Source organism: Convolutriloba macropyga, chromosome 8, assembly GCF_964194025.1.
Source record: "Convolutriloba macropyga chromosome 8, txConMacr16.3, whole genome shotgun sequence".
In the NCBI taxonomy this organism is placed as follows: domain Eukaryota; kingdom Metazoa; phylum Xenacoelomorpha; order Acoela; family Convolutidae; genus Convolutriloba; species Convolutriloba macropyga.
The window spans coordinates 20502605-20530204 of record NC_134475.1 but is presented as its reverse complement, the minus strand read 5'-3'; the positions used below and the strand labels follow the sequence as shown (position 1 = coordinate 20530204).

Sequence of the window (27600 nt, the reverse complement as noted above, 5' to 3'; positions counted from 1 at the left end):
GACTTTCGTTTCATGGTAGTATCAGCGGAGTGAGTATTTAAAAAAGTCTATGAAGGTGTAATCTTTCAGTTTAATATGACTGCAATATCTGTCAAAATGCTGCGCTTGGATAAGACATACCTGCACATTTTTGTCACAATTCGACGTGTAACCGGAAATTGTGCAGTTTAAACTCCCGGATTCTATCTTTTTTTGTCCCGAAATTAATGATTATTGAAGAGGAAGTGATTGGCTGATTCTTTAAACCGTTTTGCCTATGGCTGAAACCGAAGAAGGCACGGCAGGAAATCTGGGTGGTGATTTGAATGACTGGCACTACTTGGAACCAGAAGAGTGCAATGATTCGGCTGATTCTATGGTGAGTGGCATAAAGATTCCATTGCTTAATTGTTAAATTTAACCAAATTTGCTAGGAGTTGAGAGGAGGGTGGTTCATGTCGAACTCTTTTCCGCGTGCAGTAATAAGATTCGGTTTTTTTGATCAACCATTGCACTTGGGTGTTGGTAAAATGTACAGATTCTCATATGTCTTTGATGATCGTATTGATTGACCGATAGTTCTTTATAGCTGCAAGCTGTATCTGTATTCCGCAACTCTTGAGTTTTTAAGCTATCTTTGTGTTCTGCAATTATAAAGAAAGCAAGGACAACTCTAGAGAATATCTTTTTAATATAAATCAGAATTCGAGCTTATCAATATATAGATGAAAGACAAAAACCACAGAAGTCTCTTGTCTTTGATATCAGAAAATGAACTTTTAGACGACCGCAGTGTCTTAAAACAGTTAGAAAAAGTTTAAAACTTTTTGATAGCCGCCCTCATCTTCTCAGCCGGTTATTATAGCGGGCCTGTTCTTACGACGCGAAAAGTATTGAATATTAGGGGAGCGTTTAATTGCTCTCGAATGAAGTTCGTAGCAATTATTGTAAACGTGTTGGTCTTTTTATGCAAATTTTTTGCTTGACCGTTTCGGGCTTTTCTTCTGGAACATTTTTTGACTTCTGAAGTGACTTTCACGCTTCCGTTCTTCATTTTTGAGTTATGCTAGCACTCCGAAGTAAAGCTTGTTAAAATAAAGTCGATTGCAGCAGAGTTAAAATAAGACCCTGATAGCCGGGTGGTCAGTGCTTCTGGTGAGGGATCGGGAGGTCAATGGTTAGAATCCCGGCATGGTCAACTATTTTTGCACCCATAAAGAAAAATTTATCTAGGCTACGCCTCCTGAATTAAATTGCCTCGCCTGTAGTTTGAGAGCAATTTTTCCGACATTAGTCGGTTTATGTTAAATAGCCGTGTCAGCAATTCCAGGCGGCTATTATAGCGCTCCTAATTTTTTTACTTCGTCTAACAGATTTTTGTTTCGTCTTACCCTGACTTTCATGACTTTTCATCACTTTGAGCTTTCAAAACGGGATAAACAGGTAAAGCTCAGCGCGCATCAAGTTTCATTAGAGGCCCTTAGCCGCGTTTGGTAGTCCTTCATGTACTTAGAGTGGTGAACTTAAAAACCTTACTTAAAAAAATGACTTGTTAAATCTCTTAATGAACTTTATAAATTTTATGACAATTTACTAGTTAAAGATCAATAGTGTGCATCTAAGTATTGCCAAACGTATTTTCTCTAATTCTTGAGTATTAGAGTCTTGAGTTTATGGTTTCAAATATTATTTTTGAAAAAGCTCCCTCGGGGTTTTTTCCTTATAGAGCGTATGTGTCTCATAAAAATGACAGACCTGATCTAACCCAAAAAGTCTAGTGGTCTATTAGAGGACTGGTGGTCAATCTGTCTATCTTTTTTTAGTTGCTTCAAATCCATGGAAGGCCTAAAGCGTCTATCGCGGCTATTTTCCGGCAATCTGCTGGCTATGTTTTTATCAGTAATTTGGAGTGTTTTCAAAACAGAAAGTGAAATGCGTGAAAACAAAGAAGCACAAAGAGAGGTGGTTCTTTGTTCATGTTGCATTATTGAGAAAGCGAGGAAAGTAGGTTTGAAATAATTTTCGCGTAACGAGCAATTTTATAACGCGGCATTTTCGAAGCAGTTTTTTAGTTTGAACTCCATTTTTTCGATTGAAGCTGTTCGTCCGAGTCATCAAAACCAGTATTAGTGCGTTCGGAAGCTTTTTTGACCATCTAAAGCAAGTACTGCACTTTATTGGAGTGAATTTTTAAGTAGGAAATGAAATCCGTGAACAATTGAGTGGTTTTGGTGCTGAGCAAAATTGAAAAGGTAGCTAAACGGGGCTGGGTTGGTTTTTTGTTCGGACCGCTTTTTCGAAAGTGCTAAATTTAAATAATTTCGCAAATTTTTTCACTTGGTGCTTTCTAGAGCGTTTTTTTAAATTGTTCTTGAACAAAGTTCATAGCAATTATGGTAAACGCTTTCTTTCATCATTTTTGAATGATCTCTTTTACTCTCACTCCGAAGTAAAGCTTGTTGCTTATATAAAATCGGTTGCAGCATAGAAAAAATAAGTGAGTCATAGCGCAGTGGTTAGTGCGGGTGGTTATTGATCGGGAGGTCAATTCGAATCCCGATGGGGGCAAGGTTTTTGTACCCATAAAGAAAAATTATTTAGACTACAGACGCTGAATTAATTCGCCTCGGCTGTCGTTCAAGAGCAATTCTACCAACATTTGTCGGTTTATGTTCCTATTTTTTTGTTTAAGAATTTTAATATTTAGTTTTACGGTTGTTTTGATGACATTTTAAAAGTTTGTCGTAATTAAAGGGAAAGGTAGGCTAATTAAATAGTTCAATATTTTAAGGAATTTTTTAGGTTAGTTCAGCTCTATTGCGCCCATTTCATTGTTTTAATGCAGTCATTGTAAACTAAATTGAAAAATTCTAATGAAAATTTTAAAAATTCTTTTGGTACCAAGCTTTTTTTCTGTGAATTTTGACCAGACAATAAGAAATTTGTTTTAATTTCTGTTTAGTAGCCGTCGTTAGCCTCTCAATAGCTATTATTAAGGGGCTCTTTTTTTATTTCGCTTTACCTTTTGATCACGTTTTTCGATTTACATAAGTCACGATTTTCACGCTTGACTTTTGACTTATTTCACTGACTGTTTGAACTGAATGGATTTTAAATTCTTTCTAATATTGAAATACGTAATATAGTGGATACGGTCAGTATCAAAAGTGTAAAATCAACAGAATGGGTTAAACCGATAAAGCCCGGTTATTAAGTCATAGAGCATTAGGTTATCAAAGTTCATAAACACGATAGCTAGCTGGCGTTAATATTATGTTAATAGCCTTCAGTTTAGTAGCTGAATTAAGTTTAGTTTTGGATATTAACCTGATAAGCAGAATTTACACTCCAAAGAAGAAGACTTTGACACTTAGAAAAGTTCCGTCAATTTTTATCTTAATTTTTTAATTCTGTTTCAATGCTAATCTGCGTCAAGCGGGTCAACTGCGGCTATTTTCCGGCAATTTGCCGGCTATGTTTTTTTTCAAAATTTGTTCTTTGTGAATCTATTAACACTTGCCTAATATTTTATGGGTCACCTAATGGTATTCTTCCGGCTTTTTTGTCGAATGAAAATTTGATTCGCTCTACCGTATCATTGCTTGTTCAACATTTTGCGTTAAGTTTTTTTAAATATTTATCTAGGCTATTTTCATTCTTCGCTCATAGAGCTTTAAAATGGCAGTTGCTCAATATAGCGCCTCTGAGTTGAACAAAGTAAACACCGGAGAACGAAATCAAAAATATAAACGGAAAAAACTAATGAAGCCCAACTTTAGATGCCCGCTACTTGATCTTTGTTCTGGGAAGCATCTTTTAGTTACCATCTCTTCATCTTTTTAATAGCCGCGTCAGGCGGCTATTATTGCGCTCCTATTTTTAACAATTTAAAGAATTTGAATTGTATTGGGGCGCTGTCTTTTTTTAAGATCTGTTCACACATTTTCATGATTTTTCAAGTCAAATTGGAGTAGTGATTTTGGTCACGCCGAAACAGGAAATGGAGCGAAAAAGCGAGTGGTTTTGCGGCGTGAATTTTCTTCGCTTTAATTTTAAAGTAGAGTGAGAAAACGGTGTTTGAACAAAAATTCGGTTTCTCGGTAGTGGTTTTTTGTTCACATGCGACAATTTTTTTGTTTAGTTAATGAAAATTCTTTGAATTGTACGTCAGGACTGGTCCTGCTATGTTTTAAATTTCGTTTAACAGATTTTTGTTTCGTCTTGCCCTGACTTCTTGGAATTGACTTTTCAATGACTTCAGTCACTTCTACTGCTATGCAGTAAAAATTTGTGTTTGTGACGTCATTTCTGCTTTAAGGTCAATTGCGTGACTTAGGTCACTAAAAATGACTTCTGAACTCACTTATGGAACTTTAAATTTATGAACATGTCAATAGTGTGAATATAAGTAGTGCCAAACTTGTATGCCCTAATTCCTGAGTAATAGAGTCTTAATAGAGTTTTAATATCGAATATTAATTTTGAAAAAGCTCCATTAGGTCTTTTTTCCTTGTAGAGCAAGTGTGTCTCATAAAAATGACAGTCCGAATCTAACCCAAAAAGTCTAGTGGTCTATTAAAAAGCTGGTGGTCGATCTGTCAATCTTATTTCTTTAGTTGTTTCAGTTCATGGTAGACCACAAAAGTCTATCGCGGCTATTTTCCGGCAATCTACCGGCTATGTTTGGTATTGATACTAGCCCATGTATCCTCTCATTAGGAAACAGGAGTATGTCTAACTACGTATTGAAATAAAAAAAGTTCGCACTTTAAAATTGTTTTTTGTACAACAAGCATTTTTTTTCAATCCCCCTTCGGATATAGGGAATCAATCCGGCTTTTTTGGATAATTTGCTGGGTATATTTGATGCTGTTCAGTTTTTTATGCCTAGATATACCAAAATCTTAGATATAATCGCCATTCTTCAAGTAACTGGGTTTATGGAAAAACAAAATTAAAGTGCCGAAGCTTCGACAGTCTAAAATGTAATTTCCACATTACAGTTGCTAGCAAGGCGTGAATTAGTTGGATAGTGGAGGTAATTCTTAAGTTTATGGGTTACAATATTGGAGCTCTTCCCATTTTTTCTTAGATCAGTACTTGACTTGAGTGAATGGTGATCTTTGCTTTGAAATTTGAAAAGGTACAAGATTTTTATGTGAAAGCAGCGATTTGCATATTATCGAGTTGTCTTTTTGTTGGACTGTTAACGAGTTAATCTAAGTAACTCTTAAAACTTTTTGCGAAGTCACTTGACCTATATTGGGCATATTCTGACGTGTCAGTATATGATAGCATTTGAAAAAATTGATGGTTTTGATTGGTTCTGTAGGCTCAGCGCCTCGAGTTTTGTGTACAGGGTATTGTCACAGCTGAAACTTATCTCCCCGTTTGTTGTCTAAACATCCGGCTGATGAAATAAGGCGTGTATAATAATTATTCATGTAAGTTATCAGATGTCACATGTAGCGTTTGCACAACTAGACTATGCAGTATGTAGCTCAATTTACCAGGGCGTTCAATAATTTCATTCTCAACTCTTCATTTGAATTGTGAAACCTCAATTGTGTTAAGATGTCAGATAATGAGGACGGTGATGTTAACTTGGGACTGGAGCGAGGAGGCGATATTAATGTTGCCGACATTTCCAGACAAAATTTTCCAGTGGAACAGGAAGGACAAGGTGACGAGAGGGAGATGGGGTTCGTGCCTATAAATGCTATAAATGACGGAGGCACAGATTACATCAGGTATCCGAATTTTGAACAGTAATAGACCTAAACGTGTACAGTAAATGCTTTGTTTATAAATGTAAGTAATTGATCTCAAACGAAGTTTGTAGCAGTTATATTTATCCTGCTAGTCTATCCTTATGTGCTTTTGTTTGTACCGCCAACTTTTCGTCTGATAGTTTTTTGTCTGGCCATTTGACTTTTGTCCTCAAAAACGGGATCAACAGTTGAAACTCAGAAGGCATTACATCGCTGAGCAGTGCTCTTAGAGGCTTACTAGTCTAAGCATACGATTCTTCGAAACTGCTGAGAACATAAATTCATTGTGTGAAGTGCTGTTCTTAGAGACTGAACCCCCCCTCCCCCACCTCCATGCCCTCCCAACCCCCCGCTCCACCATTGAAACTACTGACGAGTCACGCTGCTTGATTTTGTTTTCCAGGAACCGAACGTCAGTTTCATTTGAAAGAATGGAGAACTTATCTGTGCCTTCAAGAAAACGAGTACCCACTTTCAATTCAGGTAGGTACTACAAATAGTCATGTACAATTAAGTATCTGAGAGCATTAGGAAACTTTCTTCTAATTCCATCAAGATGGAGACTTTTTTCTCATCATTTCATCAATATGCCAACTTGAGTTCAAATTTCAGTAACGAGAATTGAGTGGGAGACATTAATTTCTCCTTTATTCTTGTTCCTGAAATTCGAACTCAAGTTCATCAAGTTTCATCTTGATGAAATAATTAGAAAAAAAGTTTCATAATGCTCTCAGATATTAATTGTATGTATACTTTGTTCGATTGGTTCGAAGAAGTTGTAAATCACTTATACTGTTGTTATTCTTTTTCTTTTTAGGCGCTGAATCATCTGACTTCGTGACCTTGAATCCTGATGATCGGACAACTGACAGTTCTTTGGGACCCGCACCCCCTTTCTTAACAAAAGACGACTTTGCAGAAGGGCAAGAGCCAGTGGCTTCAGATGAGGAGGGCCCATCTGGCTGTCATGACTTGTATGTGGGAGTTACAGAAGTTAGGCGCTCAAAGAAACAAAGTAGGAGCTCATGTATTAAAAGAAGTACTATTTCCGTTTTTGGACGAATAACTAATTAATAGCCGCCCTCGTCTTCTCAGCCGGCTATTATAGCGCTCCTATTTTTTATAGCTGCGAAGCTGTAAGCTGAGCGTAGCTATATTGCGGTGCTCTTGGTTTTTTTTTCGTCGTCTGAGGCTTTATTTTCGTTTTACATTTGTTCTAGAACATTCTGTCTCGTCACTGCTTAAATGGCTTTTTCGCGCTTGATTTCACGCTTTCTGCGTGACCTAAATTGCGGTTATTCAGAAACAGAATCTGTTCCTAAAACAAAGTTGATTGTAAGAAAACAGATTATATGGTCCGACAGCCGAGTGGTTAAGGCGACTGGCTGTTAATCCGGAGAGCGCCGGTTCGAGACGCGACAGGGAAAATTTTTTTTGCACCCAAAAACAACCTTTGAAATAAACTTGTAAGTTTTATAGGCGGCGGCGATAACTACTATCAACTCACTTCTGTATCTTTTTCCATCTGTATTTTACGGCACGCAAGTCTATTTCGCAGCTATTCCGGCAATCTGCCGGCTATGTTTTTACAATTCAAAGAATTTGAATTGTATTGGGGCGCTGTCTTTTTTTAAGATCTGTTCACACATTTTCATGATTTTTGAAGTCAAGTTGGAGTAGTAATTTTGGTCACGCTGAAACAGGAAGTGGAGCGAAAAAGCGAGTGGTTTTGCGGCGTAAATATTTTTCGCTCTAATTTTAAAGTAGTGATAAAACGGTGTTTGAGCAAAAATTCGCTTTCTCTCTAGTGGTTTTTTGTTCACATGTGGCAATTTCACTTTGATTTTTACTCTTTTTTCAATTGATTTTTTTCTAAATGGTTTTCCAATCCATTTATAGTCCTTTCTAGGTCTAGTTTTCTGTTTAGTCAATGAAAATTCTTTGAATTGTACGTCAGGACTTGTCCTGCTGTTTTTTACAATTCAAAGAATTTGAATTGTATTGGGGCGCTGTCTTTTTTTTTAATCTGTTCACACATTTTCATGATTTTTGAAGTCAAATTGGAGTAGTGATTTTGGTCACGCCGAAACAGGAAATGGAGCGAAAAACGAGTGGTTTTGCGGCGTGAAATTTTTTTGCTCTAAAAATTAGTAGAGTGAGAAAACGGTGTTTGAACAAAAATTCGCTTTCTAGCTAGTGGTTTTTTGTTCACATGCGGCAATTTCACTTTAATTTTTACTGTTTTTTTCGATTTTTTGGGTCGGATTTTTTTGTAAGTGGTTTTTACAATCCATTCATTGTCCTTTTCTAGGTATAGTTTTCTGTTTAGTCAATGAAAATTCTTTGAATTGTACGTCAGGACTTGTCCTGCTATGTTTTTTTACTTCGTCGAACAAAAAAAAATGTTTCGCTTTACCTCATTTTGCCGCTTTTTCAACATTTTGCGTGAAATCTTTTTGACTTGTCTGGGCTAGTTTCTCTCTTCTCTCATTCTGCTAAAAGTGATTTTGAACATCAGTTGCTCAGCAAAGCAATTCAAAATGAACAGAGTCATTATAAAAAGTTGAAGTCGGATATAGAAACGGGATAAACCCATAAAGCCCAATTTTAGATGCCCGCTATTTGAACGCCGTTCCTATAAGTCTTAGTTACCATCTCTAATGCTTATTGGTATTGATGGTAGCCCCCGTAGTCTCTCTCTAAGAAACAGAAGTTTGTTCAACTACGAAATGCCATCAAAATTAATTGGACTTAAAAAATGTCTTTTGTACAAAAAACTCTTTTTTTCGATATCTTCTATTCTTTCAATCCCAATCATGCTTATTGGAATCAACGTCGGCTATTTTCCGGCAATCTGCCGGGTATGTTTGGAAATGAGAGTTCAAAGAGAAATTCGGTCGAAACTTTAATTTGAACTATATCGTTTTCTTCTTACTTTCATAATATTTCTTTCGTATTTCTCTTGCTTGATAAGTACTACCTCATATAAGCAATCTTCACCGAAATCAATAGCTGAGTCTGAATTTTGTGTAACTCACATATATTTTAAAAGCGTGTTCGAAATATGTGCAGCTGCTTTTAGAATTGGACGGCGAAAGTGGGGCAAATGGAGACGGTTTAAAAAATGAAGAATATGAAGACGGGTACCAGAGTGAGTGTTCCAGTTCTCTCGGATTTCACCCCGAAAATGATCATAATCCTCACAGGGCTTCACCAGATGGAACAGGCTCTCAAGGACGAAGAGAGGCGAGTGGTTTCCTAGACCTGCTTCTGGGACCTCGTTTGTTCATAGTCCTCCTGATTGCATTAGTGAGTCTAGGACTCGGACATTTGCTAGGTTGAGTACAAATTTAGTGCTACTTGATTTTATCATGCAATGAAGTATTTTCAAATGAAGATGTTTTCAGGGCAAGGAAAGCTGCTCTTTGATCAGGAAGATGCCCAGGAAATAGCGGCCTTGAAGGTGTGTAGTGTACGTTTACAGCAGCTTTTGAGATCATATCTTTCGCGCTCCATGAGTGATTATTGCCTCGCAAATTATAATTGCCTTGCTGGTGGCTTTGAAAGGTACAAGTATCAAATTTGACTGTAAAAAAACACTTTTGGTGCATATCAACTTTTTAACGGGCGAAAAAAAGAACAAGGAAGCCCCTTTTTGGCGTTTTTATTTGATGAGATGTTGGCTTTTTAGTCATCAAAATTCATTCCGAATTTGCTTTTGGTCCCCCAAGTTTTTCCGCCTTTAGCAATTTTAGCCAAATCACTAACTAGTACCTCAAATCTGAACGGTCTAGCTAAACCTCAAAAACCGTTTTGCCGGCTATGTTTAGTTGCTTTAAACGACCGACGAAGTTTGTAGCAAGTATATTAGTCCTGTGGTTTAATGCGATTCTTCGCTTGACTAATTTTTCGTCTGACCCCTTTGACTTTTCGCGGGATAAAAAACGGGATAAACAAGTAGTGCCAGAAGGTAATTAAGTTCTCTTAGAACCCTTCGGCTTTCTAGAATCTAAGGGCGTGATCCACTGAAAATATTTTGGAGACCTGAATTTATGGTGTGAAGGACGGTTCTTAGAGTTTGAGGTTTGGTTCTTAGAGTTTGAGGTTGTAGAGGTTTGGTTCCCTTCAGTGATTTGACTTTTCGACAATCCTTAGACGCATTAATTAACTGAGAAGCTCGTTAGAGGCTTAGTAGGTGCTAAATGTAGAGCTCATTAAAGCTGGATAGGAACGCTTGAGTCAAAATTTTATGGTATTAACGGCAATTTTGAGAGATTTCATAGGCTACCATTGCTTAAGATATTTAAAACCGAAGCCTACCCCACGCCTGTTGTTCGGGAGTAATTCGTCCGACGGTAGTGGGATATATTTTAAGATCTGTTTATTGTTCGGTTTTTATTGGCAAATCGAAGTCAAATTGAGATAGGACGTAAAGTTGGAAATTCAAGGTCTACTCAGAGGTTCTTTTGAACTTCTCGGAGCGGAGCGAAGGCTTTGAATTTTTAATACAATTTATTATCTGATGTTTCTTAAACTTCGTCATTGAAATTTTTTATCGTGTTACAAATTTCCTTTTTGCAACCTTTGGTGTAAGCTCTTCTTGGCCCTCATAGGTAGTTTCAATTTTCTCTCATTCTCAAGCCCTTTGAAAGAGCTGTTGTTCAGTAAAGAAAGCTGAAGTCGAGCTCGAGAAACAATCATTTCAAAATGGAAAGAAGAGAAGTTCATAAATCTGTTGTTGATACCCATTAATTAACTGTGATTTACTCATATAATGCTTTCCAGCTTTAAGTTTATGTTAGAGTATAGTTCTGGGAAACCTAAGGCAATTAGAGCTCAAAGCCGAGGGCGCTTGCGCCTGAAGCTGAGTTCGAATTCCCGAGGGTTTCCCAGAACTGTACGCGAATTTAATTAGACCTCAATTTTGCTTTTTAATTTTGCTGTTCGATAATTCTATTGAAATTTGTAGTAACATGGCAATTCTGTATATTTCGCAAGAATAATTTTTAATCAAGAATTTCAAGAACTTGCTTATTTTAAGATTACTCTTGGAGTTAGTTTCATTAATTGCTCCCAAACAAAGTTTGTAGCAATGATATTAGTCCTGTTGGTTCATTCGATTTTTTGCTTGACCGATTTTTCGTCTGGCCCATTTTACTTTTCGGCCTCAAAGTTCTCTTAGAGCCTTTAAGCTCACTAGTCTCCAAGTATGCGATTCACAAGCTGTTTTGGAGCCTTATACTTATCGTGTGAAGGGCGGTTCTTAGAAGTAGACCCCACACACCCCACCCAACATACCCCCCCACTTCACCCCCATCCTCATTTACATAGTTCAGGCTGTAAAGGACCCGTGCTGCCAAAGACACCTCCAACCGTTGCCCACCCCCCAAAGTTTATCCCACAACCCCCCCCCCCACCCCCAATGTTTCTCCCACGGTTATGATTGTTTTTTTTCTGTTTCTAGTTCTTTACTTTCTTCCTGCTCCTCAAACAAAATCAGTTCTCGTCCCAAATCGCAATCGTAGTCGAAATCGTTGTTTGCATCCAATAACTCGGAATTTTTGACGTTTCATCTTCAATAATTGTTTTTTAATAATTTCCAATAATCGTTTGATATTGTGGGAGCAAAGGGATCGCACCAGTTTATCAGCAGGCGCTGTTGTATCACTCTCAATATTACTCTTTATGGTTTTAAAAGATGAGCAAACTGAAATTATTTCTTTTGAACCCATTATAGAAATTGATAAAAATCCTGTTTGCCAAGTTTGTTTTTTTGTGACTGTTTCCTATTTTTAACTATCCGCTTTGATTATCTTTGAAAAGTGAATTTTTTTCTCGGGAAAACATTGGGTTTCCAATAAATTTTCCCAGGAAACATGCCCTAAGGCTTCCGAAAATTTGTTGCTAGAAGTTTGCTCAGTTTATTGCTAATTTTTTGCAGCTTTTTACACCCATTTTGTCTGCTTGATTTCGACGAGACATTGTGAAAAATGTTCGCAAAACTGATTAAGTTCCAAATCTAGTGTGATATCAAACGTGAATTCTTGAAAAAAATGTGGGACGCATAAAAAAGTACGAAATAATGACTTCTTGCTCAGCTTTCCAAATTTGTGATCAAGCCTAACTTTTTTTTGATTTTTATTAACAGCGAAATTGAGGTCTATAATTCTAATTGGTATTATTAGATTTAGGCCCTTTATGCTCCCATAAGAGAAAAAGTTAAGCTTTACTATGAACTAAAAAGAACGTTTTGTTAAACTCTGATCATTTTTTAAAAAAAATACTGTGTATTTTTGTTTTCATGTTTTCTTTTAATCCAAATTGATTTCATGTTAAAATACTATCTTGTGGTATGTTAACACATAATGAGTTCGGTCGAAAAATAAAAACATAGCAGGACAAGTCCTGATGTACAATTCAAAGAATTTTCATTGACTAAACACAAAAACTAGACCTAGAATGGACTATGCGTGAATTGATAACAAACCATTTAAAAAAAAAATCAGAACAAAAAAAATAAGAAATAAACAGAAAATCAATGTCAAAATGCCGCATGTGAACAAAAAAACCACTAGCGAGAATTGAAAATTTAATTCAAACAAAAAGCTAGGCCTAGAATGAGCTGTGAATGATCGGGAAAACCATTTAGAAAAAAAATCCGATCCAAAAAATCGAAAAAACAGCAAAAAATCAGAGTGAAATTGCCGCATGGGAACAAAAAACCACTACCGAGAAACCGAATTTTTGTTCAAACACCGTTTTCTCACTCTACTTTAAAATTAGAGCGAAAAAAAATTCACGCCGCAAAACCACTCGCTTTTTCGCTCCATTTCCTGTTTCGGCGTGACCAAAATCACTACTCCAATTTGACTTCAAAAATGATGAAAATGTTTGAACAGATCTTAAAAAAAAGACAGCGCCCCAATACAATTCAAATTCTTCGAATTGTAAAAAAGATACGATCTTTCCCTTCAGATGAAAGGATTTGATAAAAATTACTGGCAAAGAATTGGAAGGTTTTGAGCTGTTTTTCATAATCAAATCGGCAACTATAGAGCCGCATAAGTTGCGCTCCCGCATTTAAAAGCATTTGATCTTGTTTATTTTTCGTGGAGCCATAGAGTAAAACTTCTTGTATAAGAGTCTAATTTTTAAACATGATTTTATATGCGTTGAAAGCAACGGATAGTGCGAGGGGTCAGTCACTTAATTAGTTTGTATACAATCTCAGCTCAAGTCTTTACAAGGCATCACAAATTGGTTGAAATAGTTTAAGAATTTATAATATCGATGTAAGAATGGATGTGACGGGTTTGCTTTTGCATATTTGTATTTGGCCATTCATTTGTCATTTTTTGAAATTCTGAAAGACTGCTACTATCGTATAATCTACGATTAAAATTTGATGTTTCATTTTCCCACTGTGAGTGTGACTCACCTTTTCTACTAAGTGGAGAAAGTTAAAATTGAAATTCATTCTTTCCTTAAATTGGTCTTCGCCTGTATTTTTGTATTAGATAAAAAAATCAATCCTACAGTTTAAGCTATGCATGACTGCAATGAAGATATCAGCATGATGCCATTGGTTTTGGTTACTGGGTTGAAATTTGTGAGCAAAAATGCTGAGTGGTTTCAGTGCTGTTCGTTTCCGATTTCAATTTGGGTGCTCTTTTCAGAATTATAAAGTCCACTGAGAGCGTTATGTTTTCCCATGAATCGACCGACTATGCTTGTTTTGTCCAAATTGAGGAAAAAAGAATGCGGTGTAGATATTTACCACGGTGTAGATATCTTCCGTTTGTTTTGTGTGAATCGAGTGTTTTCCTCCAACTGCTCATCTTGAACTTAAGATGATATCAAATGTGATTGTTTCAGCATACAGAACAGATTGAGTCAATGCAGTTGAAGTTGTCGGACCAGTTGAATAAATTCAATCAGGAGCTACAAGCAGAAAGGGCAGAGTGGAGAACGCAGCTTGAAAATGGTTAGAGAATTTAAGTTGTCTTATTTTCAAAATTAACTCACCACCTTGGTTGAAGTGTCTCACCGCATTTAAAAAGGTTTCACTCTTCCTAAAAAATTGTCTGCATTTTTAATACACTTTAATGTGGTTTGTTGGGCTACTTTTGTTTTTTTTCTCTTGTCTATTTTGATGTTCTGATTTCGGTAAGGTTAGGTTAGAGATTATAATGCACGATGATTCGAGTCGTTTCCGGTATTCTACCGGTTTTATGCAAAATTTTCGCTTGACCGTTTTGACTTTTCGAGTGACTTTTAAGCCCTTGACTTTTTGCGTTTCGCGTGATCTAAAATTCCCTCTCAAACACAATTTCAAGCAGCTGAACTCAATTGGCGGCAATTTAATACCAAAAGTCGAATGAAAAGTGCGGTGCGCCGAAACTGGTGCCATTTTTCACTTTAAATCTTATTAGTGTTATATAACCTCTAATGTGGTTATATATTAACCACTATTGAACTTCTTAGTCCCATTTAGGCTCCCCCCCCCCCCCGACTGAAGCAGGCTGCAATTGATTAGAGCTCCCACTAGTCGCTCGAGAGCTATTCTTCCGACGTTTAGTCGGTTGTGTTTGATATTTGATAAATGAGTTTCTGAATTACTTCAGTGTTTTAGCAAATGAACTGCTGAGTAAAATGAAATCTGAACTCGACTCCAAACAATCAGATCAAAATCAGAACCCAAGTCAGCAATCAGAAAGTGGCGAACATGTTGATGAGCAGCAATCCAAGATGGACGAGATCTTGAGCAAGTACTCGTTGAGCGCGGATGACCAAAGGTCACTAAAAATGCTCCTAGAGCAGAAAGCAAAAGCAGCCGAAAATATAGAAAATGAAGAAAGAGCAGAAAGCAGAGCCCCAAATATTGTAGATCAAATGAGTGAATCGCTGAACTCAACTAAAAAATTTCTGTTCAAATATTTGGGCGATTTTCAAAACACGTTCAAAACCCTTAATCTGACCTCAAATGCTGCAGAGAAGCTTGTTAACAGTTCGAAAGGAAGCATTCTGAATGTCTCAAACGTTCTAAGCATGACCGAGTTGGTTGGAAATACCGTGTTTGAAATCTTGTCGGACAAAATGGCAAAAATATCGGAAGTGAAACAGAACCTAACGTTGCAACAGGTTGAGGATTTTGCCAACCAACAGGCGCAAGCTACAGTTTCCAAGTTGAACAACGTCGTTTCGAAGACTGTTGACAAAATGTCTAAGGTAAAGAATGATATTGCTTCTAACAAACACGTTCAAAAGCTGAAAAAGGAAGTAGATAAAACTGTTTCCAAGTTTATCAAGGGCGCTGTTAATCAATGGAACATCTTTTCAAACTCGTTTACTAATCGCAATGGCAATCAAGCTGAGAAGGGACCTGATTTTGAGACAGAGACTTCCGAGCAGAAAAGAGGAGAAGACAGATCATTCACAAAGAGGCAGAAGAATGAACAGAAAAGAAAAGGAAAACGAAATTTCTAAACATTCCACTAATTTTCGGTTTATGGAAAACAACTATTCTTACGTAGAACTATTATTAATTCGTAGAATTAGTCCAGTTAATTCAATGTTTTGATAAAAATTTGACAAGTTTTTGTGCTGAGTATTGCGGCTGTCTTGCTTTATGCTACCAGACGAACATGAATCATGATTGAGTGTTTGTATTTTGAGGATGTTACTGCAATCCCCGCTGTACTACTTGATGAGTTATGGTTAGCTTTTGTTTAATTGCCGCCCTCATCCCAGCTGACTATTATTGCGCCCCAACTCGAAGATTGGTGGAGCGTCTTTTTACGACTCGAAGAGGAGTGTTGGATAAGTGCCCTATTATTGGAGTGAATTTTGAAGCAGGAAACGGAAAATCGTGAAATATTTGGAGTGGTTTGATTGCTGAAAAAAATTGAAGAGTGGAGCGGAAAGAGTGGATTTTTGTTCATACCGTTGTTTTCCAGAGAGCGAAAAATTGAGGCGTGAAAAAATCTAAGAGAGCGAATTTTTTTGTGCACGTGTTCAATTGTTTTGGTTAAGTAGTTTCAAAATGATAATTTTATTTTTGGATTCCTTTGTAGTGGCTTAAAGGTTTCAAATTAAGTCTACGCTATTTTGGAGGTTTTTCATCTATTTCGCTGTTTTTAGTCGAATGTTAGTCGCCTATCGTTTTGCTTTTAGTGGGATTTGAGAAAAACGTTTAGAAACCAATTGATTACAATTTTGTTGGAGAAATTTGACCAAAGATTAATAATTTTTTACCTTTTTATTAATGTTTTTGCAGTTTTCGTTTTTAATTGAATTCAAACGAGGTTTGTAGCAATTATATTAGTCCTGTTGGTCTTTTTTATGCGATGTTTTTGCCTGACTGATTTTTTGTCTGACCCATTTGACTTTTCGTCCTTAAAAACGGGATAAACAGGTAATGCCCAGCGGGCATTAAGTTTTATTAGAGGACCTTAGCCGCATTTAGTAGTTCTTCAAGTGCTTAGTGTGGTGCATCTACTGGGACGGCAGTAGTTTAAGGTTAAAAGGGCATTTTTTGCAGTTTTTGAGCCCAAAATGTTGCATTTTTTTCGTCATTTTTCAATTTTTTTTGTTGGACCAGTGTGAATTTGAGGCTGGTTAAAGTTGATAAAGGTCTTTTGCAAGACTTGAGTATTTTTGATGACCATTTTAAGTTGATAAAGGTCTTTTGCAAGACTTAAGTATTTTTGATGACCATTTTCAAAATTTTCAATTTTGAAAATTTTTGTCATTTTCAGCCCTAGGTGTCAAGTAAACTTCTCTAGGGTTTAGTATTAGGTTACTGCATAGTTTCTAGTGGTAATGGATTGGTTTTCGACATATTAACATCACGAATTTTACCGATTTGTTCAAATTAAGTTTTCAATTATTATTGCATTATTATTATCACATTCATTATAGGGGCCAGAAAAATTCCTTAAGGGCTTGATAATAAGTTTCTGAAAAATTTTTATTGGCCATGGAATAGTTGTCAACTGTTCAATATCAAAAATTTTAACATTTTTTGATAAAACTTGCATTTCAAATTTGTTTGAAAATTTTTGTCATTTTTAGTTTTCGCCAGCCTCAAGAGCAAACAAACATCCTGTAGGGTTTGATAATAGGTTACTGCATAGATTTTGGATGTAATGGAATCTTTTTTGAGATTTTAACATTACGAATATTAGCATTTTTTTACAAAACTTTTTTTTTCACCTTTTTTGTTGACATTGATTTTTTTCAGCCTCAGGGTTCAGAAAACCTCCTTTAGGGTTTGATAATAACTAATAGAAGATTTTTATTTGCCATGAAATTCTTTTTAACTTTTTAATATCACACATTTTAGCGATTTTTTTTTATAAAACTGGTAATTTTTTTCGATGTTCTTGTCAGTTTTTAGGTTTCCTCAGCTTCAAGAGCCAAGGAACCGCCTTTAGGATTTGATGATAGGTTACTGTATAGTTTTTAGATGTAATGAAATGTTTTTCAAGATTTAAATATCACCAATTTAGGCATTTTTTTTCAAAATATATTTGCAATTTTTTCAAGTTATGAATTTTTTTGAATTTCTTTGGTCATTTTGGCACCAGAGGCCCAGAGACCTCCTCCAAGGTTTGATAATTAGCTGTCGCATATTTTTAGAGTTATCGGAATCGTTATCAATATTATGATAGGAGTCTAAGCAATTTTGATAAAATTCAGTTTCCAAATTTTAGCAACATTTTCACGAATTTTAGCAAAATTTTTTGAATATTTTTGTCCTTTTCTTATTTTAACGATCATTTCTGGCCAACGAAACTTATTTTAACAATAATAACTGGCCAACGAAAGTCTTGCAGATGGCTTGCCTGAGAGAACTTTAGAGACAACAAATGGTTGTGAAGATATTTTTGGCTGCAAAATCTGGAATCTTTTTTTGAATTTTGCACTTTTCAGTTTTTTTCTATGATTTAATTACTAACAAGGCTAGAAACCTAGAAGTTGCGGAGTCCAATCTCATCATCGCAAATATTCCTACTCTCTCTCTCTCTCTCTGTAGGTAGGGCTTTCTTTCCTCTTTCTTATTCACGTTTTATCTCTCTCACATACTCTTTTCTTTACTCTTGGTGACGCGCATCAGCTGCTGTTATGTGGCATGATGTCATCATCTATTAGCCCCATAAACGCTGAATTATAGTAGTATTGTATTATCATAATTGACTTAACTAGCACTATTCAGGAAATCATTGTTAATTGATTTTTCGTCTGGGGCATTAGATTTTTTGTCTTAAGAAACGGGATAAGAGGTAGCGGGATAGAAAGAGCCTTTGAGATAACTAGTTTCCAAGTTTGCGATTCACAGAAACCGTATTGGAGAATTATACTAATGGTGTGGAAGGTGGTTCATAAAAATTGAACCCCCGACCCGCCCGACCCCACAGTCCCCCAATCACCACCTCTGCACATTGTTCAGGCCTTAGGGGTCACGAACGAAGTGTTTAGGTCAGATTGCTGAGGAAAACTGTAGAGATAAGAGAGTGGGTTTTGCCGCATTTTTGGGAGAACAGAAGAGTAGCCATAAAATTTTTGCTCTGAGCAAGTTCTATCGTTGCGTCTTCAAGCGTTTAATTATACTCTTTTTCTTCCAGATCGGCTGTTTTAGATGTTTTGGCTGCCTATCGATTGATTTGATCTGAATTTTCACTTATTTGGTAAATACAATCGAGTTAATTTAAGTAATTTTTGGCCGATTTTCTGATTTTGTTTTTTGCGTGTTCCTAGCTATAGTTTTCTGTTTAAGTAATTAATTTAAGGGCAACTCAATGGCTAGCAGTTTAATGAATGAAAACTAACCATTACCCACATTAAGTAGGATGTTGCTAATGTCAGTTAGGTTGGGTAATTTTCTCCGAGTATTTTGCGGAATTATTCCGGCTTTTGTTTTTATCGACAATTTTTTGGAATATATTTAAAAAAGGACGTAAAAAGTCAATGCCGTATGTGAAGTCTACTGTTTAGGTTCATACCGTTGTTTTCCAGAGAGCAAAAAATTGAGGCGTGAAAAAATCTAAGCGAGCGAATTTTTTTGTGCACGTGTTCAATTGTTTTGGTTAAGTAGTTTCAAAATGATAATTTTATTTTTGGATTCCTTTGTAGTGGCTTAAAGGTTTCAAATTAAGTCTACGCTATTTTGGAGGTTTTTCATCTATTTCGCTGTTTTTAGTCGAATGTTAGTCGCCTATCGTTTTGCTTTTAGTGGGATTTGAGAAAAACGTTTAGAAACCAATTGATTACAATTTTGTTGGAGAAATTTGACCAAAGATTAATAATTTTTTACCTTTTTATTAATGTTTTTGCAGTTTTCGTTTTCAATTGAATTCAAACGAGGTTTGTAGCAATTATATTAGTCCTGTTGGTCTTTTTTATGCGATGTTTTTGCCTGACTGATTTTTTGTCTGACCCATTTGACTTTTCGTCCTTAAAAACGGGATAAACAGGTAGTGCCCAGCGGGCATTAAGTTTTGTTAGAGGACCTTAGCCGCATTTAGTAGTTCTTCAAGTGCTTAGTGTGGTGCATCTACTGGGACGGCAGTAGTTTAAGGTTAAAAGGGCATTTTTTGCAGTTTTTGAGCCCAAAATGTTGCATTTTTTCGTCATTTTTCAATTTTTTTTGTTGGACCAGTGTGAATTTGAGGCTGGTTAAAGTTGATAAAGGTCTTTTGCAAGACTTAAGTGTTTTTGATGACCATTTTCAAAATTTTCAATTTTGAAAATTTTTGTCATTTTCAGCCCTAGGTGTCAAGTAAACTCCTCTAGGGTTTAATATTAGGTTACTGCATAGTTTCTAGTGGTAATGGATTGGTTTTCGACATATTAACGTCACGAATTTTACCGATTTGTTCAAATTAAGTTTTCAATTATAATTGCATTATTATCACATTCATTATAGGGGCCAGAAAAATTCCTTAAGGGCTTGATAATAAGTTTCTGAAAAATTTTTATTGGCCATGGAATAGTTGTCAACTGTTCAATATCAAAAATTTTAACATTTTTTGATAAAACTTGCATTTCAAATTTGTTTGAAAATTTTTGTCATTTTTAGTTTTCGCCAGCCTCAAGAGCAAACAAACATCCTGTAGGGTTTGATAATAGGTTACTGCATAGATTTTGGATGTAATGGAATCTTTTTTGAGATTTTAACATTACGAATATTAGCATTTTTTGTACAAAACTTTTTTTTCACCTTTTTTGTTGACATTGATTTTTTTCAGCCTCAGGGTTCAGAAAACCTCCTTTAGGGTTTGATAATAACTAATAGAAGATTTTTATTTGCCATGAAATTCTTTTTAACTTTTATTATCACACATTTTAGCGATTTTCGTTTATAAAACTGGTAATTTTTTTCGATGTTCTTGTCAGTTTTTAGGTTTCCTCAGCTTCAAGAGCCAAGGAACCGCCTTTAGGATTTGATGATAAGTTACTGTATAGCTTTTAGATGTAATGAAATGTTTTTCAAGATTTAAATATCACCAATTTAGGCATTTTTTTTCAAAATATATTTGCAATTTTTTCAAGTTTTTATGAATTTTTTTGAATTTCTTTGGTCATTTTGGCACCAGAGGCCCAGAGACCTCCTCCAAGGTTTGATAATAAGCTGTCGCATAGTTTTAGAGTTATCGGAATGGTTATCAATATTATGATAGGAGTCTAAGCAATTTTGATAAAATTCAGTTTCCAAATTTTAGCAACATTTTCACGAATTTTAGCAAAATTTTTTGAATATTTTTGTCCTTTTCTTATTTTAACGATCATTACTGGCCAACGAAACTTATTTTAACAATAATAACTGGCCAACGAAAGTCTTGCAGATGGCTTGCCTGAGAGAACTTTAGAGACAACAAATGGTTGTGAAGATAATTTTGGCTGCAAAATCTGGAACCTTTTTTTGAATTTTGCACTTTTCAGTTTGTTTCTATGATTTAATTACTAACAAGGCTAGAAACCTAGAAGTTGCGGAGTCCAATCTCATCATCGCAAATATTCCTACTCTCTCTCTCTCTGTAGGTAGGGCTTTCTTTTCTCTTTCTTATTCACGTTTTATCTCTCTCACATACTCTTTCCTTTACTCTTGGTGACGCGCATCAGCTGCTGTTATATGGCATGATGTCATCATCTATTAGCCCCATAAACGCTGAATTATAGTAGTATTGTATTATCATAATTGACTTAACTAGCACTATTCAGGAAATCATTGTTAATTGATTTTTCGTCTGGGGCATTAGATTTTTTGTCTTAAGAAACGGGATAAGAGGTAGCGGGATAAAAAGAGCCTTTGAGATCACTAGTTTCGAAGTTTGTGATTCACAGAAACCGTATTGGAGAATTATACTAATGGTGTGGAAGGTGGTTCATAAAAATTGAACCCCCGACCCGCCCGACCACACAGTCCCCCAATCACCACCTCTGCACATTGTTCAGGCCTTAGGGGTCACGAACGAAGTGTTTAGGTCAGATTGCTGAGGAAAACTGTAGAGATAAGAGAGTGGGTTTTGCCGCATTGTTGAGAGAACAGAAGAGTAGCCATAAAATTTTTGCTCTGAGCAAGTTCTATCGTTGCGTCTTCAAGCGTTTAATTATACTCTTTTTCTTCCAGATCGGCTGTTTTAGATGTTTTGGCTGCCTATCGATTGATTTGATCTGAATTTTCACTTATTTGGTAAATACAATCGAGTTAATTTAAGTAATTTTTGGCCGATTTTCTGATTTTGTTTTTTGCGTGTTCCTAGCTATAGTTTTCTGTTTAAGTAATTAATTTAAGGGCAACTCAATGGCTAGCAGTTTAATGAATGAAAACTAACCATTACCCACATTAAGTAGGATGTTGCTAATGTCAGTTAGGTTGGGTAATTTTCTCCGAGTATTTTGCGGAATTATTCCGGCTTTTGTTTTTATCGACAATTTTTTGGAATATATTTAAAAAAGGACGTAAAAAGTCAATGCCGTATGTGAAGTCTACTGTTTAGGTTAAAGGGCTGCACTAATTGAAGAGCAGACAAAAGAGAGGGTGGTTTTCTGTTCATATCGTTATTTTAGAGAGAAAAATAGGTGTGAAAAAATTTTATACTGTGCGAGCAAGATTTTTTGATGACGTGCGATTTTTTTTAAAGCAGGTTTTGTTTTAACTTTTAAAGTCAAAAGGGATTTCTCTCAATTTTTAAAATAATAATTGTGTGTTTGGAAGCATCGTCGACAGTCTTAAGCAAATAATACACGTTTTGATTCACTCGATCACTGTTTCCTTGTTTAATGCTTTTCTAGGAGTTTTTGTGTTCTTGTTAAATCCTTTTTAGCATTCGGCTGTGCTTAAACTTAGCGGTTCGAGCAGCTTTGATGGTCTTTCAATTTCACTAATCAACATTTGGGAGTTGTTTTGTTGAAGAAAATGGAGTAAATTTGAGCAATTTTCTTTTTTTCTATTTTCGAGTTTTTTTTCATTTCAAGACTGCTCCTGGTTTTTTCGTCAAATAAAAATTTGGCACGCTCTACCTCATTTTGCCGTTTTTTTTTCATTTTGCTGCGATCTAAAATGAACGGAGTCATAAAAAACGAAACAAAAAATCGAAACGATAAACCCATAAAGCCTAATTTTAGATGCCTCCTTGCTGAAATCAATTTGCGGAAATTTAATACTAAAAGTCAAACCATAAGTGCGCCAAAATTGGTGCCTTTTTTTCACTTTAAATCTCAATAGTTGTGAATATTTACCTCCCAAGAGGTTATTTGAAGCCTCCTTGTGAAATTCTTAGTCCCAATCAGGCCACACCCCCCCTACTGAAGCAGTTTCAACTGATAAGTGCTCCCACTAGCCGTCCGAGAGCCATTTTTCCGACATAGGTCGGTCAGGTTTGAAATAGAAAAATGTTATGGGAAAATTTCTCGAAATGACGTAGGTGGGGTCTGTAGTTTACATAAGTAGAGGTAACTTATAAAGGGATCAAAAATGTTAAAATGACCTTTTCACCTTGAATATTAAAAGCAGTTCCTTATTACTAGACTTCAAAAACTAAGTGTTAAGGTCCAATGTTCGAAAATAAAGGTCAGCAATCAAAAAGGAGGTAAATGTTAGAATTAAAATAGTCAAAAATCAAGCCAGAACAAACTGCCTTTAGCTAAAAAAAAATAGCCTGTACAATACCGGAACCGACGTGCAATACAATCTCTAAATCAGAATGATCAAAGAAAAAGACCCAGCGTTCTATCTTTATCGGAATCATTGAGGAGGAAAAAATTAAATGCCTAATAAAACTATAATGTTCTGAAAAAGCAGACACACTCTTTAGTTTGAGGGCGTGGTGTATGTAGGTAGGAGGGGTAGCTTGAGGAGGGGGTAGGTACGTACGGGGAGGGTAGATTAATGGGTGACGGTGGGAGGGTAGATAGGTAGGGGGCAGATGGGGGAGTAGTTAGGTGGGGGCGCGGTAGATATATGGGGGCGTAGGTAGGAGATGGGTTCGTTTTATGTGATAGGGGACTTATGGAAAACTTTCCGAAACGACCTTCGACCTTGAACGCTACTAGCAGTACCTAATCACTAGGTATTAGTAACCAAGCTATTCAAAAATTCCACCGATAAAAAACAAGTCAATAAACAAACTTGCTTCAGATAAAACAAAATTTGCCGTAAAGTACTGAAGACAACTCGAAGTGTCATGCAATATAATCTAAATCAGAAATACAAAAGAAAAACAGTCGGTTTCCTATCAATATCGGAAACATCCAAGAGAAAAGATGAAACGCCTAATAGAACTATAGCGCTTTGAGAAAAGCAGACGCTCTTCTTAGTTTGAGGGTGTTGGTTGTTGATAGTGGTAAGAGTTGCGAGCAGCTTGGTGAGGTGTGTCGGTAAGTAAGGGGAGGGTAGTTACGTGGGGTGGGGGGAGCGGGGTAGGTAGGAGGGATTGTCGGGTAGGTGTGTGTGGGTTGGGGGGGGGTGGTTGTAGGTAGGTGTAGGGTTCTGTAATTAATTGCTCTCAAAGATAAGCAATTACTGTAAACGTGTGCGACCATAGTATTTAAATTTTCTGCTGGACCGTTTTTTGACTTTTTGAGTGACTTTTAAGCCCTTGACTTTCTGCGTTTTGCGGTACCTAAAGTTCTCTCTCATTCAAGATTTCAAGCGCTGAACTCAATTGGCGGAAATTTAATACTAAAAGTCAAAAGATAAGTGCGCCAAAATTGGTGCCTTTTTTCACTTTAAATCTCATTAGTGTAGAATATTTACCTCCTAAGAGGTTATTTGAAGCCTCCTCATGAAATTCTTAGTCCCAATCAGGCCACACCCCTCGCCCCTACTGAAGCAGTTTCAACTGATAAGTGCTCCCACTAGCCGTCCGAGAGCCTTTTTTCCGACATTAGTCCGTCAAGTTTGGGATAGAAAAATGTTATGGGAAAACTTCTCAAAATGATGTAGCTGGGGTCTGTAGTTTACATAAGTAGAGGTAACTTATAAAGGGATCAAAAATGTCAAAATGACCTTTTCACCTTGAATATTAACGGCAGTTCCTTCTTACTAGACTTTAAAAATTAAGTGTGTAAGTCCAATTTTCGAAAATAATGGTCTGCAATCAAACGGGAAGGTAAATGTTAGAATTAAAAAGTCAAAAATCAAGCCAGAACAAACTGGCTTTAGCTAAAAAAAAATAGCCCGTACAATACCGGAACCGACGTGCAATACAATCTCTAAATCAGGATTATCAAAGAAAAAGACCCAGCGTTCTATCTTTATCGGAATCATTGAAGAGAAAAAAAATTAAATACCTAAAAAAACTATAATGTTCTGAAAAAAGCAGACATACTCTTTAGTTTGAGGGCGTGGTGTATGTAGGTAGGAGGGGTAGCTTGAGGAGGGGGTATAAATTGGGGAGGGTAGATGAATGGGTGACGGTGGGAGGGTAGATAGGTAGGGGGCGGGTGGGGGAGTAGTTAGGTGGGGGCGGGGTAGATAAGTGGGGGGGCGTAGGTAGGAGATGGGTTCGGTTAATGTGATAGGGGACTTATGGAAAACTTCCCGAAACGACCATCGACCTTGAACGCTACTAGCAGTACCTAATCACTAGGTTTTAGTAACTAAGCTACTCTAAAAGTCCACTGTTCAAAAACAAGTCAATTAACAAACTCTCTTCAGATAAAACAAAATTGGCCGTAAAGTACCGAAGACAACTCGAAGTGTCATGCAATAAAATCTAAATCAGAAATACAAAAGAAAAACAGCCGGTTTCCTTTCAATGTCGAAAACATCCAAGAGAAAAGATGAAACGCATAATAGAGCTATAGCTCTTTGAAAAAAGCAGACGCTCTTTTTAGTTTGAGGGTGTTGGTTGTTGATAGTGGTAGGAGTTGTGAGCAGCTTGATGAGGTGTGTCAGTAAATAGGGGGAGGGTAGTTACGTGGCGGGAGCGGGGTAGGTAGGAGGGCTTGTTGGGTAGGTGTGTGGTTTGGGGGGGGGGGTGGTTGTAGGTAGGTGTAGGGTTCTGTAATTAATTGCTCTCAAAGATAAGCAATTACTGTAAACGTGTGCGACCATAGTATTTAAATTTTCTGCTTGACCGTTTTTTGACTTTTTGAGGGACTTTTAAGCCCTTGACTTTCTGCGTTTTGCGGTATCTAAAGTTCTCTCTCATTCAAGATTTCAAGCGCTGAACTCAATTGGCGGAAATTTAAAACCAAAAGTCAAAAGATAAGTGCGCCAAAATTGGTGCCTTTTTTCACTTTAAATCTCAATAGTGTAGAATATTTACCTCCTAAGAGGTTATTTGAAGCCTCCTCGTGAAATTCTTAGTCTCAATCAGGCCACAACCCTCGCCCCTACTGAAGCAGTTTCAACTGATAAGTGCTACCACTAGCCGTCCGAGAGCCTTTTTTCCGACATTAGTCCGTCAAGTTTGGGATAGAAAAATGTTATGGGAAAACTTCTCAAAATGATGTAGGTGGGGTCTGTAGTTTACAGAAGTAGAGGTAACTTATAAAGGGATCAAAAATGTCAAATTGACCTTTTCACCTTGAATATTAACGGCAGTTCCTTCTTACTAGACTTTAAAAACTAAGTGTGTAAGTCCAATGTTAGAAAATAATGGTCTGCAATCAAAAGGGAAGGTAAATGTTAGAATTAAAAAAGTCAAAAATCAAGCCAGAACAAACTGACTTTAGCTAAAAAAATAGCCCGTACAATACCGGAACCGACGTGCAATACAATCTCTAAATCAGGATTATCAAAGAAAAATACCCAGCGTTCTATCTTTATCGGAATCATTGAAGAGAAAAAAATTAAATACCTAAAAAAACTATAATGTTCTGAAAAAAGCAGACATACTCTTTAGTTTGAGGGCGTGGTGTATGTAGGTAGGAGGGGTAGCTTGAGGAGGGGGTATAAATTGGGGAGGGTAGATGAATGGGTGACGGTGGGAGGGTAGATAGGTAGGGGGAGGGTGGGGGAGTAGTTAGGTGGGGGCGGGGTAGATATGTGAGGGCGTAGGTAGGAGATGGGTTCGGTTAATGTGATAGGGGACTTATGGAAAACTTCCCGAAACAACCTTCGACCTTGAACGCTACTAGCAGTACCTAATCACTAGGTATTAGTAACTAAGCTACTCTAAAAGTCCACTGTTCAAAAAGAAGTCAATTAACAAACTTGCTTCAGATAAAACAAAATTGGCCGTAAACAATTAACAAACTTGCTTCAGATAAAACAAAATTGGCCGTAAAGTACTGAAGACAACTCGAAGTGTCATGCAATAAAATCTAAATCAGAAATACAAAAGAAAAACAGTCGGTTTCCTGTCAATGTCGGAAACATCCAAGAGAAAAGATGAAACGCATAATAGAGCTATAGCTCTTTGAAAAAAGCAGACGCTCTTTTTAGTTTGAGGGCGTTGGTTGTTGATGGTGGTAGGAGTTGTGAGCAGCTTGGTGAGGTGTGTCGGTAAATAGGGGGACGGTAGTTACGTGGGGGGGAGCGGGGTAGGTAGGAGGGCTTGTTGGGTAGGTGTGTGATTTGGGGGGGGGGGGGGGGGGTTGATTATAGGTAGGTGGAAGGTTCTGTAATTAATTGCTCTCAAAGAAAAGCAATTACTGTAAACGTGTGCGACCATAGTATTTAAATTTTCTGCTTGACCGTTTTTTGACTTTTTGAGGGACTTTTAAGCCCTTGACTTTCTGCGTTTTGCGGTATCTAAAGTTCTCTCTCATTCAAGATTTCAAGCGCTGAACTCAATTGGCGGAAATTTAAAACCAAAAGTCAAAAGATAAGTGCGCCAGAATTGGTGCCTTTTTTCACTTTAAATCTCAATAGTGTAGAATATTTACCTCCTAAGAGGTTATTTGAAGCCTCCTCGTGAAATTCTTAGTCTCAATCAGGCCACAACCCTCGCCCCTACTGAAGCAGTTTCAACTGATAAGTGCTACCACTAGCCGTCCGAGAGCCTTTTTTCCGACATTAGTCCGTCAAGTTTGGGATAGAAAAATGTTATGGGAAAACTTCTCAAAATGATGTAGGTGGGGTCTGTAGTTTACAGAAGTAGAGGTAACTTATAAAGGGATCAAAAATGTCAAATTGACCTTTTCACCTTGAATATTAACGGCAGTTCCTTCTTACTAGACTTTAAAAACTAAGTGTGTAAGTCCAATGTTAGAAAATAATGGTCTGCAATCAAAAGGGAAGGTAAATGTTAGAATTAAAAAAGTCAAAAATCAAGCCAGAACAAACTGGCTTTAGCTAAAAAAAAATAGCCCGTACAATACCGGAACCGACGTGCAATACAATCTCTAAATCAGGATTATCAAAGAAAAAGACCCAGCGTTCTATCTTTATCGGAAT

At 36.7% G+C, this 27600-nt stretch overlaps 3 protein-coding genes across 3 annotated transcripts in view; 2 read left to right on the top strand and 1 right to left on the bottom strand.

Moving 5' to 3' along the window:
- The window catches only part of LOC142344571 (putative H/ACA ribonucleoprotein complex subunit 4), a 556150-nt gene that overhangs the window by 238901 nt on the left and 289649 nt on the right, over positions 1–27600 (bottom strand). The gene's annotated exons all lie outside the window — the stretch shown is intronic.
- The window catches only part of LOC142344569 (sodium/mannose cotransporter SLC5A10-like), a 262692-nt gene that overhangs the window by 50000 nt on the left and 185092 nt on the right, over positions 1–27600 (top strand). The window lies entirely within an intron of this gene.
- LOC142344570 (uncharacterized) lies at positions 74–15336 on the top strand. The gene is made up of 8 exons (XM_075396345.1): positions 74–358; positions 5554–5729; positions 6154–6233; positions 6568–6765; positions 8833–9087; positions 9158–9213; positions 13626–13734; positions 14383–15336. The coding sequence occupies exons 1-8, from the start codon at positions 257–259 to the stop codon at positions 15234–15236; spliced, it is 1830 nt and encodes a 609-aa protein (XP_075252460.1). The 5' UTR covers positions 74–256; the 3' UTR covers positions 15237–15336.